This window comes from Panthera tigris, chromosome X (genome assembly GCF_018350195.1).
Source record: "Panthera tigris isolate Pti1 chromosome X, P.tigris_Pti1_mat1.1, whole genome shotgun sequence".
Lineage (NCBI taxonomy): Eukaryota > Metazoa > Chordata > Mammalia > Carnivora > Felidae > Panthera > Panthera tigris.
The window spans coordinates 108,440,647-108,459,020 of NC_056677.1; the positions used below are offsets into that span (position 1 = coordinate 108,440,647).

Sequence of the window (18,374 nt, forward strand, 5' to 3'; positions counted from 1 at the left end):
GTCGGTTGAGCGTCCGACTTCGGCTCAGGTCATGATCTCATAGTTCGTGGGTTCGAGCCCCGCATCAGGCTCTGTGCTGACCGCTTGCTCAGAGCCTGCTTCGGATTCCGTGTCTCCTTCTCTCTCTGCCCCTCCCCTGCTCAAGCTTTCTCACACTCTGTTTCTTAACAATAAATGAATGTAAAAAAAATTTTTTTAAATAAAAATAAACTGTAACTCTCCATTGTCTCCTCACCACAGTCCTTGGTAACCACCAGTCTACTTTCTGTCTCTATGAATTTGACTACTACAGGTTCCTCATATATATAAGCAGAATCAGACAGCATTTGTCTTTTGGTGAGTGGCTGACTTTAGTCATACAGGTTGGATTATGTGGTCAGTGCTATGATTGCTATGAGATTCACCGACCAGCCCATTTAATTCAACATATAGTTAATATCTAGTACCATAATCATCTCTCAAATACATACAGTGAATGTTTTAAATGGTTTTTTCCTATGAACAAATGAATTCCAAATTGCTCTGTCGCCTTTCTGCCCGCTTTGGGCAAGTGTCTGTTTAGCACCAAACAGTGGGGTTCAGTTGGCCTCATGGGGTAACAGAGTTGATACTGCAGACACCAGTAATTTGTTAACATTAGGCTCCAAGATCTCCCCAGCAAATAGTACAACTCTGGAGCAGTTACTCTTTAGGCGTTCGGAATTTCAGAACAGAGAGCCATTTCCTAACACCTGGCCACCCATGTTGATGCAGAACTTTAAACGTACTCCTCCAACCCGCTGTTAATATGTGTGGATCATTTTGTAAGTGGAGAAGTGGACTCTTCCCTTCAGGGACTTCCTCTACTTCAATGTGCCGGATGTGCAGTTATGGTTTACAGTCCCTGGCTCTTTGGGAATTTTAAACTGGTATGTAGATATCATCTCAGCTTTGTAAATTATTGAAAAGCAAGCCAAACATACTTGTTTGCATTCTCCAGCACAAACATCTTTTCCCAGAAATCAAAGGTTAGAAGTTGTAGTCCTCCAAAAGAATACAAACATAGAGTCTGGGCTTTTTTTGGTTTGGTTTGGTTTGTGATTGGCGTTGTCATTGAGCCCTGCTGTGGACCAGAAACCTGTAAAAAGAGCCTCTGTGGGCAAAGCTTCCTTGAGCAGGGAAGAGCCCCCACCAGCTCACCATTCCTGCCTGTGCCCACTCAGGCACTCAGACTGTGTAACAGTCTTCTGAAGGTCCGGATCTATGGCCATCCTCCAGTGAGGCTTGTCTCCAGAAGCGGTAATCAGAAGGAAGCAGGCAGAAAATCCGTCTGACGGCTCTGGTTCCTTCCCTGCCCTGGTACCACCAAACAGCTCGCTTGCTAGGAGGAATGCTTCTTTTCAGATCTGGCAGTTGCTTAGTCATACCTCTAATAACATTTTACGCTTTCTATGAATACTCTTCAGTGAGGAACAGACAGTTGGTAAGTTTCCATTTTGGAATCGGTACCCCCAGAAAGGACACACATCATTTTAAACCTGGAAAACAGATGTTTTCGGTCATGTGGAACTACAAATCAGATAACCATCCGATAATAAGATCTTTTCATTTTCCTTTTAAATGTCAGGTGAATGGGAAGCATTCTGAATTCATAAGGTAGAATGTAGTACTTATCAGGAACAATCTTGTGGCAAAAGAAAAATTTCCCCAGCTATGCACTGCTGTGAGAGTCACTTTTTTCTTCTCTTGACAAAAATATAAAGACACGTCAGGTGTACAATTCTCAGGTTCCGAGTGCCTAATTTCTATACATAAAGACAAGTTATGTGAACCACTCCTAGCACTCCATTCCCCTCCCTGCTGTTATGGGGACGTATTTGCTCTCTTTTTGTGCCGGAGGCAGGGCCGCTAGCAAAGACTCTCAGTTCTTCCTTCAGTTCAGGCTGTGATAGGAGAGTGGACATCAAAACTGGGGGGAGGGAGATACATCGTTACCCTCTCTCGCGCGCGCATCTTACGTGGTGTCAGCATCCGGAAAGGAGGAATCCCTAAATCTCAGTTTACCTGAGCCCTTCCTCCCCGGCCCCTGACATTAGGCCACATCCCAGTACTCACACTGCAGTGTCACCCACCATGAGGTTACTGGGGGCCATTCTCTGCCATGATAAAGCCCCAGCCTCATGGACACATGTGGACGTTTTGAATGGAACTCCTGAGTACTTCCCAGGGATTTTAGAGTTTTAGAGTTTGGCTCGAGAATCCTCCTCCTACAGCTGGGGCTGTAAAGGTAAGAAATGTGTTCCTGACATCCCAAGGTGAAGCACAACACTGAGTGTGTTTTTCCCCCCAGAAACATTGTTACATGTTATAGCATGCTGTACTCTGGATACCTTTGTGTTAGATTGTCTTTTTGTGGGGGGTTACCCCAGGAACCTAGACATTATTTCTAGGGGAAAATGCTTGCTTTCCAAATTCTAAACGCCTTACTTAAAATGGACTTTTAAAACACAAGCCACTCACAACTTGGATACTTGCCAGTATAGTAAACTCAACCGTTCTACTTACAGTCAATTCTGTGGTCCCACAAAAATTCAGAGAATACTACTGATGACATGGGGAGAGAAGCGTCCATAGTATTTCAAGCTAGAGCCGAAAGAAGAACAGATTCGATGGTTTATTCTGATTTGTATCTGATAGCGCTGAAGGGTGTCTGTGTACATACACCTGATTTGGAATTTATATATACTCTGCCGATGAGCCCCATTTCTTCTTGGACAATTTACAGTGACGTAAATTCCACCTGGAGTAATCATATGCTCTTTAAGCTACGCACTCCTTTCTCGTATCCATTTACCTCGGCAGTGGGACACAGTGGGGTGCGGAGGGAGAGGGACACTAATTCTTTCTAAGCTCCACCTGTGTACCAAAAATGCCCATTAATCATAGCTGATGAAAGTGGGAAAGTACATGAAAACAAAAGCCAAAAACTGAAACAAGGCAAACTGTCTAGTGTCCTCAAACTCTAAAATCGTATGCGAAAAACCCAGAAGCCCCATTTAAAATTTCTACACACCTCAGGGCGCCTGGATAGCTCAGTCAGTTAAGCATCTGACCTCGGCTCAGGTCATGATCTCGCAGTTCATAGGTTTGAGCCCCATGTGAGGCTCTGTGCTGACAGTGCAGAGCCTGCTTGGGATTCTCTCTCTCTCCCTCTCACTCTCTGCCCCTCTCCCACTTCTGCTCTCTCCTCTCAAAATGAATACACTTTAAAATTTCTACAAGTCTCCACATACCTCCTCATTCTTTAATGTAACTATCTTTTCCTTTCAGTATCATTCAAAATAATAATTTAAGGCTATGGTTTATTTTTTCTGGGTTTTATAAAAATTTTTAACAGTTCAACAATTTTAAAAACAGTATTTATTTAGCTATATCACAAGCTAAATACGTAGGGAGGAAGGTCAAGACTCAGAACTTTTATCTGTAATGTTCTGTGGGAAAATATATTCTGCGTTTCAAACAACTAATCTTAAACTTGTATTTTAGAACCAGTACATTAGTCTGTCAGATTTCATGTTTTATGCTAGTATGTTATTTGGCTCAGGCTTGTAATGATTAAATTGTTTCATAACTTTACAGGGATCAAAATTATGGATAATAATGGAATACCTGGGTGGTGGTTCAGCACTGGATCTTGTAAGTATTTTAAAATAATTACACACATACCTGTCTGTACTTTAACTTTTTTTTATTTTAATTGGAGGAAGCAATGGCTTTTGGGCAAGCTGAGTGGTTGCTTTAGATAATACATTCAAATTAAAGTCTCTATTCAGGACTATAGATTGAGCCGTATTGCAAGATCGGGCATATTGCTGACGTTTTTAGAGTATATATGAAACGCAAATAGCTTCATGAAATAAAGCTCCCCAAATTAGGACTGTGTGTGACCATTGCCATCAGTTTAGAGTTTTACTTTGCAGGCGTTTCCCTGAAAAGACTGAACGTTCTTGGATTTTTGAAATATGTAATTCAGATAAGTATCACTAAAACTAGTTCTTGGGTTCTCACCAAGTGCGCCTGCAGACCCAATTCTCTGCAGAATCCTCTCTGCCCCTCTGTAGGTCATTTGGAAATGTGATGGTACTTTTGGTTGTCATAATGACTTGGAAGTGTTACAGCCATTTTAGTGGGCAAAGATCAGGATGCTAAAATCCTGCAGTGAACAGGAAAAGTTCCACCCAGTGAAGATGGGAACACACACAAATTCCTTTGAGAAGCACTGGTTGTTTTCCCCGAGTTAGTGTGATTCTGTCATTGCTGTTTTCTTCTCCCTTTTCAATCTTTACTAATATGGCGTTGTATTTAAAATTCAATACGGATTACTAGAGGCAACTTGGTGTAGTAGAGATGGCCACTGGGCTGGCCTATGGGAGTGTGAGGTGATGGGGCGAGCGGTCTTCGTAACCGAATCTGTGACTGTGAACCAGGCACACAAATTTCTTACATTTGGATATCCTATAAAACAAAGAAGTTGCACTAAGTTATTTTTAAGTTCTCTTCCATCTTGAAAATCTATACGGACCCTGACACAGGACTCAATCCCACCACCCTGGGATCATGATCTGAGCCGAATTCCAGAGTCGGGCGTTAAACTGGCTGATCCACCCAGGCACCCGTCCATCTTGAATATTCTGTGACTTACATTGTCTTAGCATGCTCCTGGATTTAGAAATGATAAGAGTATGCTGTCTCTAAAAATAAAGTGTTTTGATGACTAAGATCATCAAGTAACATTTTAACTCTTATTTTTAAGCGGAGATGAGTTTCCCTAACTATAAGTGATTAAATATTTCTAAAGGGGTTTAATCCTCCCTGCCAATGGCTCCAAAGTTTCAAATAATCCTGTGAACAGAAATGACTCTAAGATTTTCTTTCCTTTAAACAGAACCATATTTAAAGCATTCTAAAGAAGTGGTAATTAAATTTGATGGAGAGTCTCATCTCCTTCTAGGAATTCATCTCATTTTAATCTGTTGCTGAGTTAGGTAATCCTTCCTTGTGTCTCATCTAATTCGTACATCCCAAAGCTTGAGTTCATTTTGTCTTTCTCCTCTCTAGTGATAGAACACAACTGGTATTTCTTTGTAGAATAATCCTTCATGCTTATGGAGTCAGATCTCTTTCTTCTCCTGAAGTTAAATGGCCCCATTTCCATTTGTCTTGTCACATAGTTTTATTACACAATAGTTTTTTCATTAGCTCCACAAGAAGCGTCTCAACTGCTCCATGATCCTCCTCCTACCCTTTAAATATTCAGAGCTCTTTCCAAATTTATCATAGTTACCTTCTCTGGTCCCCCAAGGTGCTAACCATATGTCTTCCCTGTTTCGTGGGCATTGGCAAAGCTAGTGCACTGCCGTCAGCAGGATCGGCAATAGCAATGTTAAGCACTGGACGCTGGCCCAACCCTAACCAATAATGTGAGCTGTAGTAGTAGTTTGGTCAGTTTTATGTAATCTCTGAGTGAAGTCTCTTAATTTCATCCTGCCGTTCTGATCTCTGCCTAATAGAACAAATTGCCAAGTTGCATAAATTCAACAAACTTAAGATGTTTTTAGCCCTGTCATAGCTAAAAATCAAGAGACCTATGTCCTAGACCTGGTTCTGCCGTTGACTAGCTGGCTAATAATGGACAAGTCATTGAACCTCTGTGCCTTAATTTCCTCACATGTTGAATGAAGAAATTAGATGAATGATCTCTCGAGGTTTGTGTCCCTAGCTCAAGAATTCAATAATACTGTGATTGAATTATAAACATTTAACTGGCCTTTGTAAGGAGGGCAAATGATGAGAAAATGCGCTGTTTTTTCTCCATGTATAGTGCCGTACAAACAAATGCTATCATGTGGGGAATCTAAGAAGGATTGGGTTTGAGGGAGGGCACTGCTACCAGGGACAAGAAAAAACGACAGGGGTGCTGAGAAGAGAATATTTGTCACTTTAAGATTTTATTTTTAAGTAATCTCTACACCCATCGTGGGGCTCGAACTCAAAACCCCGAGAGTCACATGCTGACTGAGCCAGCCAGGTGCCCCAATATTTCTCACTTTAAATTGGTGCCCAAATAATGGAATGCGATTATGACTTATAATTGACATCAACATTTTATAGTGTATACTTGAAGATTCTCTCCCATTCCTTTTTTTTAAATTTTTTTAATGTTTATTTATTTTTGAGAGAGAGACAGAGACAGAGCATGAGTGGGGGAGGGGCAGAGAGAGAGGGAGACACAGAATCCGAAGCAGGCTCCAGGCTCGGAGCCGCCAGCACAGAGCCCGACGCGGGGCTCAAACTCGTGAACCACGAGATCGTGACCTGAGCTGAAGTTGGACACTTAACCGACTGAGCCACCCAGGCGCCCCGATTCTCTCCCATTCTTGAAAAAAATTAGTTATACATGAACAGACTCTGAGAGTATTTTTTTAAATCATACCTCACTTCTTTCCAGTAGGAATTGCAGTGGCTTACAACAAAAACACATATGATAAGGTTAAGAGGATAAAATATGAGCACCAAAGACAAAAGTTGGAAACAATATGCTAACCGTAAGAGAAGGCACTGACATAACCTGCTGCATTAGGACCAGCTGAAAGTCACAGGAGTGGGGAAGATCCCCAGGCCCACAAGTACACAGTCTGTGAAAGAGCAGGTGACCCGCTCTTGCATGTCCTCACTTGACAATAAGGCCAGTACACTGGCCCTGGAGGCAGAGATATTAGCTATTAGAGACATGGCACTGTCTTTGGCCACTGAAGACAAGTTCAGTTATGCACTCCAGGGACAGTGGACCAAGATCTCAGCATTCTCTCTCTCCCAGGGAATAGCAATCTCTGTTCCATCTACTTTACCTCCTCTATCACTCCAGCTCCCTTTTTTCTCCTTCTCTCATCATTGTCGACATGGCTAATGATACATTTTAACCACAAGGCTTGGAAGAGTTTTCTGTCTGATAATGCACCAGAAAAACCCAGCTGTACTACCCAGTTCCTATTGCCCTGCCATGGCTTCTCCCCGACTCCACCATCTTCCTCCAGTACCCAGTTAATTGAGATTTTATTTCTCCTGAATTTTAAGGACCTAAGCTGGACCTAAATATACCAGATGAGCCAGTGGGTCTTGAGGACCTCTTCTTTGTTTGTTTTTACTTAAATATATTTTTTAAAATTCTGTATTAGGTAATACACTGGCTTATCCAGGCCACTTTCAGAAGCCCTTCAGAATGATAAGTAGTGTCCCTTATATATACCTTGCCCAATTTCTTTTTTTTAATGTTTATTTTATTTTTGAGAGAGAGAGAGACAGAGCATGAGCAAGGGAGGGGCAGAGAGAGAGGGAGACACAGAATCCAAAGCAGGCTCCTGGCCCCGAGCTATCAGCACGGAGTCCGACGCGGGGCTCAAACCCGCAAGCTGTGAGATCATGACCTGAGCTGAAGTCGGATGCTCAACCGACTGAACCACCCGGGCATCCCAGACCTTGCCCAGTTTCTTAAGTGAGTGAGGGCATACCTCCTCTGGCCCTGTCAACATTTTCTGATCAGTGATACCAACATTTGTCTTTAAATTATTTGGTAGTACCTCAGAATTTCATTGCCGGCAATCAATAAAATGCCATTTTCACCTTTGAGAACAACTTTAATCACTACTGTTTAAATAGAAACTTTTGGAGTGGAAGTTAATAGACTTATAAGTAAATAGATAATGTTACCTAGGAAAGGCACCTATTGAACTACGGGCATCCCTGGAGTATACTGTATATCCAGACCACAGCTAATATTTTAGTGGTGAAACTGAAGTATGGGTTCTATTTTAAGCTGTTCAATTGCAACATGAAAGTGCCCTTTATTCAGAATAAATATGGCATTCATGAAAGATGAAATACACAAGGTGCCAAAGAGCTGTGAATCCCTCCCAGTGTGAGGCAGAGTGGGCGATGTTTGATTTTCACCACCTCCTCCCTCCTTCCAGCAAACAGCTCAACCTCAGCCCTGACTTCAGATTCCCACCCTTCCTGTAATAATATTGTACAGTCCACTGTTTGTGCTTTATGAGGTACCAGAATTTTAAAATAGCCATTTATTTTAAAGGGAGATTTTCAGATACTCCATTACAAGTTCTCCCGAAACCTAATCATTGCTTTCCTTGTATTCCAGTTGGACCTATTGGCTTTAGGACGGGGATGGGGAAAGAAAGGGGAAATGTGTTACATTTAGTTAAAAAACCATTCCCCTATTCCCCTTCATGATTCGATCTTTTTTTTTTTTTTTTTTTTTTTTTTTTTTTACAATGAAGTCTGAACAGATTAATTGTTGTATTCCTGACTAACTTTTAAAATCTCAGCCTCGGAAAGGCTGCCTGCTTTCCAGTGTTATTGAGATACATAAATGCTAAGAACTGTGCTGTGGCTGACCTGTACCATTGAGCTGAGTTGCTGCGGAAATCTTACAGACTTTTTGATCTCAAAATCAGTTTAGTGTAAATAGTTAATCATTTAAATAGCAAATGTCAAAATTTAAGTAGCTGATTTCTTTTTTCCTAGCCAAAGAAAGAAAGAAAAGAAAAGAAAGCTAGTTCTGTCATTATTTAAGAGTATTTCTTAAATCTTTGATGTAAATATTTAAGAACCTCACAGAGGTAACACTGCTTGTATTATCTTTTGAGATTAAATCTAATCCGTTTAAAAACCATTTCAGCCTTAACCATTTCAGACTTAACTTGTTTACTATCTTCCCTTACCTTTTTAATCTTTTTCTCCTTTGTTTAAATATTGGCTTAATAAGCAGAATTGCTTCACATATCTAAGTGATTCCCTTATTTCAAAGATCGTATCAAGTTAGTACTTCATTGTTTGGAACTTATATATGTTTGTAAAAGTGTGTGTGTTTTCCCCCTAAGCTTCGAGCTGGTCCATTTGATGAGTTCCAGATTGCTACCATGCTAAAGGAAATCTTGAAAGGTCTGGACTATCTGCATTCAGAAAAGAAAATTCACCGAGACATAAAAGGTATACAAAAATCTTACATGAACCTGACAAAAGTAGCTGCATTCTGAGGAAACTGAGCGTTTTTTGTTTCTTTTTTCCTCCTAGCTGCCAACGTCTTGCTGTCAGAACAAGGAGATGTTAAACTTGCTGACTTTGGAGTTGCTGGCCAGCTGACAGATACACAAATTAAAAGAAATACCTTTGTGGGAACACCATTTTGGATGGCTCCTGAAGTTATTCAACAGTCGGCTTATGACTCAAAAGTAAAGTGTTACCTGTACAAAGTTTAGTTTTTAATAATAGGTTTTATAGAGCGTGCTATTCTATATAATAAACCGTCCCAGTTTTCCTTCTTTTACAAGTATTTCTAAAGCTAGAGTTATGTCAAGTGTTACTGCTAAACCATTAGTTCCCTGGATGCTGATCATATTTGGACCTTATTCCCTTCAATGGCCTTCCATTCCACTTAGAATAAAATCTAAAGTCCTCACTATCACATACATGGCTCTTGATGATCTGGCCCTTGTCTGCCTCCTCAACCTCATCTCCTATTACTCTCCCTCTATATTCTATCTGCTTTGGCCACAGTGAGTGCTATGTCCCACAAACATAGCAAGTACTCTCTGGCCTCAGGACCTTTGCACTCACCATTCCTTCTATCTGGAATAACTTTCCCCCCGATCAGGTCTCTGCTTAAACATTACCTCACAGAATAGTCTTCCCTAGCCATCCCATGTAAATTTGCAACCCCTTGCAATCATCCATTATTCCGTGATCCTGATTTCTTATTTTCTTCATTGAACCTAGCACCATCTGACATTGTATAATTTACATATTTGTCTCTTCCGTTAGAACACAAGCCCCTTCAGAGCAGAGATTTTTGTCTGTTTTATTCACCACTGGAATCTTCAGTATCTAGAATATGGTGCCAGGCAAAAAGTTAGGGAATTTGATAATTCTTTTTTTTTTTTTTTATGAAATTTATTGTCAAATTAGTTTCCATACAACACCCGGTGCTCATCCGATAATTCTTTTTTTTTTTTTTTTAACGTTTATTTATTTTTGAGACAGGGAGAGACAGCATGAATGGGGGAGGGTCAGAGAGAGAGGGAGACACAGAATCCGAAACAGGCTCCAGGCTCTGAGCGATCAGCACAGAGCCCGACGCGGGGCTCGAACTCACGGACCGCGAGATCATGACCTGAGCCGGAGTCAGATGCTTAACTGACTGAGCCACCCAGGCGCCCCGATAATTCTTTTTTCAAGTAGGCTTCACACCCAGTGCTGAGCCCAATGTGGGACTTGACCTCACCACCCTTAAGATCAAGACCTGAGCTGAGATCAAGAGTTAGACACGGAACTGACTGAGCCATCCAGTCACCCCAGGAATTTGTTAATTTTTTTAAATAAATGAATTATATTAATAAAAATTTATTGCCATTACATTTCTTGAGATGCTCCATTTTTTTTTTGAGTTTGTTTATGTATGTATGTCTGTCCTCTCTGCCCTCAACTTGGGGCTTGAATCTACTACCCCAAGGTCAAGAATTGCATGCTCTTCCAAGTGAGCCAGCCAGGCACTCCTTTTAAGACACCTTTTTTTAAAGTTTATTTATTTATTTTGAGAGAGAGAGAGAGTGAGCAGGGGAGGGGCAGAAAGAGAAGCAGGCTCCACACTGTCAGCAAGAAGCCTGACACCGGGCTCGACCTCATGAATCATGAGATCGAGATCATGACCTGAGCCAAAACCAAGAGTCACACGCTCAACCCACTGAGCCACCCAGGTGCCCCAGGACACTTTAATATCATATGACCCATAGGCTATTTTGTGGCGGTCTGTTGGAATGGAATTTCGAGGTAATATTTTTTTCTTTCTCTTACCTCAGGCTGACATTTGGTCATTGGGAATTACTGCTATTGAGCTAGCCAAAGGAGAGCCACCCAACTCTGATATGCATCCAATGAGAGTTCTGTTTCTTATTCCAAAAAACAACCCTCCAACTCTTGTTGGAGACTTTACTAAGTCCTTCAAGGAGTTTATTGATGCTTGCCTGAACAAAGATCCATCATTTGTGAGTATATATTGCTCTTACTACCATTTGTTTTCTATTATTAAAGCTGGTTAAAGCAAATGTAGTTTTTCTACAGTGGGGAATACAGTGCATGGGAAAATTGTCTAAGATCCTTCTAGGAACCTGGTTCTTCCCCCTATCTTGCTAATTCTGTTCAGTTCTTAACAAGGTCCTTACTTCCTTTTCTCCTTGCCCTGTATCTTTTTCTCTTGCTCATGGCCCCTAGCTTCCTCCTTACTCTATTGATCATTTCCTATTTCAGCAGGAAGGAAATTTGAGAAATAAGGTTTCTGTTATGGGATGCCACTATTAAAGCACACGTGTAACTATTCACAGTGATATTTATTCAACAGTGCTTTCATTTTTCATGAAAAGTTATGTGTGCCTTTCACTCGTTTCAAAATTTAACGTTGAGAAATTCCAACATGAAGTTGCATGTTTTTACTGATGTCTAGTGAACTCCACTCGTTTACCTGGCAGATTTGATCACAGTTGCTTTACTATTTCAAAAATAAAGCTGCCTGGTGACTTCTAGAAGCTAGAAGTGTACAAGAACTAAGTTGTGACGTAACTGTTTTAAAATTGAGAATGAACATTCTGATATTGACAAAATACTAGGAGCGAAATATCCCTCACAGGATGTGGCATTTGTATTTAGGTGCAGTATGAATTCACGTGTGACAGGGAGAGGATTAATCTGGGGATCACATGATAGGTGCAGATGATAATAAAAGTTTTAGCCTTGCTAGTTTTCATCCTTACAGTAAGTTTTCAACTTACAGTAAATATAATAAAAGTATTTTGAAAGCACTATTGTGAAACGGTTGTAAATTTTTACTCCATTTTCAAAACCTTGCCACGTGTCTCTCTGCTGTGGAGAAGGCCCCACTTGCCAGTTTGCTGGTGGACAGGCCACCTTTTTGTCCATTGGGCTTGAACAAATTGGTATCAGAGTAGTAAATTTAATTTGGTTGCCTTGAGCCACTTCAAAGAGTAGAATTAGCCATTGCCCTACAGCATTTTAGCTGTCCTTGTGTCTGTAGACATACTTTTCAGACATACCTTTTCAGGTTAATAATGGAAGTTTTTTTTTTACCACACCTTGCAATCATAAAGGGCCTCGAAATATTCATGTGACCTTCATATCTTTCCCTAGCGTCCTACAGCTAAAGAACTTCTGAAACACAAATTCATTGTAAAAAATTCAAAGAAGACTTCTTATCTGACCGAACTGATAGATCGATTTAAGAGATGGAAGGCAGAAGGGCACAGTGATGATGAATCTGATTCTGAGGGCTCTGATTCGTATGTACAAATCATTTCATTGTTATGTAGGTAGCCCGTTCGAATACTGCGTATCTTCTAACCAGTATCCACTATGCTTTCTCTAGCATAAAATGGAAGCTGTATTTTCAAGTTTTATAGTAGAAACTGTGAAAAGCTTTTAAAATCACAGTCTGTGCAGTACAATGAATTTGGAAACATGTTTTTTCTTAGAAGTGAATTGCTCTAGTTTTAAATGGTCTCGGTCTAACCCCTAGTGGATACTTGAGTATATTACAAAATTTTGGAACAAGATTCTATTAAAAGTGTTACATCAGTTTGCCCAAAGTGATAAAGGCTATGTCTTCTCATACTTTGGGGGAAACCTGCAAAATCCCTCTGGAGCACTGACTGCCAGGCCTTTCCCACCTCTTGGCCATGTCCTGAACTGTGATCAGACTGATATATTTAAGTATTTATTTATGTGTGATTTGGACCCTCCTAAAAAAGCTACACCAGTTTTTAACTGCAGCATTTACATTGACATCTTATCTTCTAAGTCCATAACTTAATTTAGACTAGGAAAGTCTGTGGGTTATACCAGAATTTACTCTTCCACTTGATGAATTGGCACAAAGACAACACCAAATTTCTTTAGACAATACTCTCAGAGTCCTGCCTTTATGAGAAATTGCCCTACTTTTGAAAACAATAAAAAATACCAGGATGATTTTTGTGCCTTGTTGTAATGGTTTGTTGGCCTTAGCGGCCCATGAAAGTAGCACATGGAATGTTAAAAAAGAATCCAAAGGGGCGCCTGGGTGGCTCAGTCGGTTAAGCGTCCATCTCTTGGTTTTGGCTCAGGTCGTGATCTCACGGTTTGTGAGTTCAAGTCCCACATCGGGCTCTGCACAGACAGCGTGGAGCCTGCTTGGGATTCTCTCACTCTTAAAATAAACAAACAAACAAACAAACAAACATGAAAAAAATTGTTTTAAAGAATCAAAAGCCACACTACAGGAGATCCTGATCCAGTCAGTGGGGAGGGGTGTGGGCAGGCCTTTCTATACACTAAGAGGTCTCCACATGTGATCCTGATGCACACTTCAGAGTTGAGAACTACTGCTCTTCTTCAAGTAAATTGTATCTACCTGAAACTGAGATCACATCCTTTTTTATACTATGACTTGTGTCTATATCGGGACAACTCTTCAGAGTGTGGCTGCATTGATTTGATATTTTCACCAAGCTGAATTATTTAGGAACTTATATTAGTATTTTGGGCAATCTCTTTAGGGAATCCACCAGCAGAGAAAATAATACTCATCCTGAATGGAGCTTTACCACCGTGCGAAAGAAGCCTGATCCAAAGAAACTACAGAATGGGGCAGTATGTGCATGGAGATAATCACTTCCTCTTGATAGACTCTGTTGAACTACATAGTGAGATTACGATAGCCAAAAATTACTAGAATTTAATACCCCTAAATTCCTGTCTACCTCCCAGTGTCCATAGTATGCTTCATTTGCCATTAGTTTTGAGCTAATTAAGTAAAGGTCATGGAAGTCATTTAAGTGGCCATTGGTACGTTTTTAAATGCATTTTACTTAGAGGTGCGTAAACCCAGTGGAATTATGGATATCTATTGTAATCCCAGAAGTTAGAAGCCTTCTGGATGATGGATGGGAATTAGGAAGGAAGCATGGAGACGTGCCTTATATTGGGTCTTTTGGGAGGGAGAATTCAAATTAGTGCTCCCTTGTTATGGAATAAGAAAAACATGAATGATTATTTTAATTCATGCGTATAATCTAAATTATTTGTTCAAAGGAGCAAGATCTTGTGCAGACTCTGAGCTGTTTGTCTATGATAATCACACCTGCATTTGCTGAAGTAAGTATGGATTCATCAGGTTTGGATATCTACGCCAAGAAGTATAGTAATTTTAAATGTTATTGCTATTGATTCTCAGCTTAAACAGCAGGATGAGAACAACGCTAGCAGGAATCAGGCAATTGAAGAACTTGAGAAAAGTATTGCTGTGGCTGAAGCTGCCTGTCCTGGCATCACAGATAAAATGGTGAAGAAATTAATTGAGAAATTCCAAAAGTAAGCTTGAAATGTCATTTAAAATGTTTATTTTAACGTTTTCTGTTGGGTGTTAGTTCGTGATGCAATAGAATTACCTTGATTCAGTCATTGCAATCATTCCTCATTATTAAGTCACTTCTTAAATAGTGGTATGCTTAAAACTGTTTTGTTTGTTGCCCATCTTAAACATTAGCTTTTGGAATTATTATCTTTGGGCATTACAAGGTCGTTTTCCACTGAATGAAATGGCCTGTTTTGTTGTTTTTCTCCTCTGCCTGCTAGCAGGAATATAAACAAAAGGTCGATATGGAGCATATTTTCATTTGGGCCCTTGTAAATACCATTTAGGAATGCTTTCATTCTTGCCGCTACCCTCATCACACTACTATTCGCATAGTTTCCAGTGCTAAAGTTTAACCCCTGTAAGAAAAGTTAAAGGAAGGATTTTAGGTAGAGGAGGTCACTGAAGAGTATAAAACGTCCTTATGATTGACTTCAGTTTCCACACTGTCTCTTGAGCTGTTGGTTTAACTTCGTTCCCATTCAATACAGTTCACACATTTCATTTGCAAATTCTCTTTTTTTTAAATTTTTTAATGTTTATTTTTCAGAGATAGAGAGAGACAGCATAAGTGGGGAAGGAGCAGAGAGAGGGAGACACAGCATCCGAAGCAGGCTCCAGGCTCTGAGCTGTCAGCACAGAGCCTGATGTGGGGCTTAAACTCACAAACCACGAGATCGTGACCTGAGCTGAAGTCGGTGCTTAACCAACGGAGCCACCCAGGCACCCCAACAGATTCTCTTTTTAAACAAGACTTTATATGCATGCACAAACACACAGCTTCTTAGCTCAAACAAGTTATAAAGCAATACTAACTCTAGCCTCAATCCCATTATATCACTTCTCAGTGCATTTTTCTTTTCTTTTTTATATTTTTTTTTAGTTATAGTTTTTGAGAGAATGAGCGGGGAGGGGGCAGAAAGAGAGGGCGGGGTACAGAGGATCTGAAGTGGGCTCTGTGCTGACGGCAGAGAGCCCAATGAGGGGCTTGAACTCACGAACCGTGAGATTATGACCTGAGCTGAAGTCGGATGTGTAACCAACTGAACCACCCAGGTGCCCCTCAGTACATCTTTCTACTTGTTTTTGTATTTGTGATGCCACTGGGATCAAGCTGGAACAAACTATACGGCCTATAAACCATATACTCTGATGGATCTTCTCTCAGATGAAGCCTACTTGTACAGATAAACTGAAGCTCCTCTTAAAAATCCGATAGATTTGGGGCACCTGGGTGGCTCAGGTGGCTGAGTTTCAGTTTCAGTTCAAGTTGTGATCTCACAGTTTGTGAGTTCGAGCCCCGCATCAGGCTCTGCGCTGACAGTGTGAAGCCTGCTTGAGATTCTCCCTCTCTCTCTCTCTCTCTTTCTCTCTCTCTCAAATAAATAAATATTTTAAAAAATCCAATAGATTTTCACGGACAACTTCCCACTCTTTTCCAATTTGCAGACAAATCAGTTGGAGGTTGTAAAATCAGATACAGAAGGGATTTTTGAACTGCTTTATATTTTAACCTCTACATGAGGAGATTCAGTAAGAGAATTTGGTTTGCTGAATCAGTTCCTCCATTGCAGAGTTCACACAGCTGAGAAATATAAACATACATAGTTACATATCCGTTTACGTTTTTCTTCATTTTATAGGTGTTCAGCAGATGAATCCCCCTAAGGAACTTCTTATTATTGGCTTCTGTTTCATACGGACTCAGAGAAACCCACCAAAGCTACTTAAAGCTTAACAAATGCTTAACTCATGAGCTCCATGTGCCTTTTGGATCTTTGCAACATTGAAGATTTGGAAGAAGCTCTTCAACTATTTTGTGATGGTGTTTATCATTTTATATCTTAAAGAGATTATTTTGTAAGGAATAACTTTTAATACTATAGTTTCACCTGCATTCTACTAAATGTTGTGATACAGTTTTGCTTTTAGGTATCATTATTAAGTTACTGGGATGAATACCTTTCATGTTTTGATCTTTAGTTAACTGTGCACCCAAGAAACATACAGGTCTTTCAAAGTCATCCTAAATATTCAACTTTTGTAAATCATCAAGACTCAAAACACTTTATCTTTTAAACCAAGCATTTTCTAAAAATGACTATTGGTGGGGAGATGGAAACAGGTCATATCTTCTTAAGACAGAAGTTTTTAATAAGCTCTTGGCAATGAAACCTGGAAAAGTATTGACTCTTCTACAAAATTGGTATGATATCCCAGGCAGCTCAATGACGATCACATTTGAGAGCCCTGTGTTTGAAGCATTTATAGGCAACATGTAGCAACAGTATTTACCTTTTCTTTTAGAAGAGGCTATTAACCCTCATTTAACATGGTTGAAAATTTAAAGCAATACTAATTAGCCAAGGATGGGTTTTTGGCAATACTGGAGGAATTAGGCTTCGTTTTTAAAATCTTCAATTCATATTGCATATTTTATGCTTGGATTTGGGGAGCTTAAAAAAAAGCTGATAATCATGTGATTAAATACCTGATCAACAGGTAGGAATATAATTTACACCAGCATATTTTTGTCATGGTAGTAAAATGTCCTATAAACTATTTATACTTTTTTTGTTCTTCATAATTATCTAGTACATAAGCATCGTTTGTTCATTTTTGAAAGGGTATTTAAATAAGCATTTTTTAGTTCATATGAAAATAACCATAGTACAGAATGATCTGTGTCCGTACAATGTTAAGTTAGACTGTACAGTTAATTAGCTGTTATATTTATGGTACTGTTACATGGGGTAATACCTTTTTTCTTTTAAGCCCAATATATATATTATGCCTGCCTAAGTTTTGAACTGGGGCTATATTTTCAGTAGTTGTAGAATTATTGGTATTAATTAGTTTTGATAGTTAACGTCTGGTTTAGATCTGCACAATTTGGTTTTTGCACAGAAATCATTTCTAAAAATCTGAATAATTGCCAAATATTAGAAGAAAGACGTTCTTCAAGAATACAGGTTTTAGTCAAAGTGGCCATTACCTCCTCTTTTTCTGTAATAATACAGACACTTGAATAAGTTGTGGTCATGTCATATGCCAAGAAAAATCTTTTCATTGGTGCCTATACTGTAACAATTACTTTTAACACATTGTATTTTGAAGTAATGGTTCAGTTGAAATGTTCACCTGCTATGGAACTGAAAGTCAATTACAGTTTATAACCTATAGAGGTCTAGGAATAATTTTGCAACTCATGTCATGGGTTAAATGAATATTTTTGTAAAAGCAAAGGTAATAAATTTATAAATTGATTATTTGAAACTTGACAACACAGCCACATCATGAGTAGGAATTATATTGCTTATTCATTATAGTTACTAGTCCTATAAACTGTTTCTAGGTGAAGCATACTCCAGTGTTGTGGGGGGGGGGGGGGTAAAAATAAATATTTAAATTTCATGGTCCTCAGTGTATGTTTTCTCCAGGGGGGTTATGGTGTCATATTTTAATTATTTCAAATTTTTTCTCTTTTGCCCTTTAATTTGCTGTTGGAAATTTAACACCAACGTCTCCATTGGAAACTAGAAGGTATTCTTCATATTCAAACATTGATTATAGCTACAGTGAAGATATGCCCCCCTGTCATGACGAAATTATCGAGAGTCCTCTTTCAGTCAGAAATGTCCTAGGTTGGACATTAAGTTGTCTGGTCACCCTAACAATAGTTTTATTAGGAAATCATATACAGACTTGAACCATATAGCTCTTTGGGGAAAACAGATTTCACAAAGACTTCCAGAGCTGAGATGAGAAATAGCATATAAGCCTAAAGGAATTTGAGTTTTTCCTAGAGAAAAAGTCGAAGATGAGCTTAATATAGCTTTGAGGATCTATAGGATTAACACATACG

The 18,374-nt window shown here is 39.6% G+C and overlaps 1 protein-coding gene across 2 annotated transcripts in view; it reads left to right on the forward strand.

Moving 5' to 3' along the window:
• The window catches only part of STK26 (serine/threonine kinase 26), a 54,093-nt gene extending 36,732 nt beyond the window's left edge, over positions 1-17,361 (forward strand). Inside the window, exons 4-12 of one of the 2 annotated variants that reach the window (XM_042973816.1) lie at positions 3,619-3,675; positions 8,934-9,042; positions 9,127-9,284; positions 10,908-11,093; positions 12,250-12,398; positions 13,653-13,746; positions 14,188-14,250; positions 14,330-14,466; positions 16,153-17,361. In XM_042973816.1, the coding sequence (XP_042829750.1) occupies positions 3,619-3,675; positions 8,934-9,042; positions 9,127-9,284; positions 10,908-11,093; positions 12,250-12,398; positions 13,653-13,746; positions 14,188-14,250; positions 14,330-14,466; positions 16,153-16,177 (978 nt within the window). In that variant the 3' untranslated portion in view covers positions 16,178-17,361. The remainder of the gene's footprint in view (positions 1-3,618; positions 3,676-8,933; positions 9,043-9,126; positions 9,285-10,907; positions 11,094-12,249; positions 12,399-13,652; positions 13,747-14,187; positions 14,251-14,329; positions 14,467-16,152) is intronic. The other variant, XM_042973817.1, reaches the window with a different exon arrangement.
• The last annotated feature ends 1,013 nt before the right edge of the window (positions 17,362-18,374 follow it).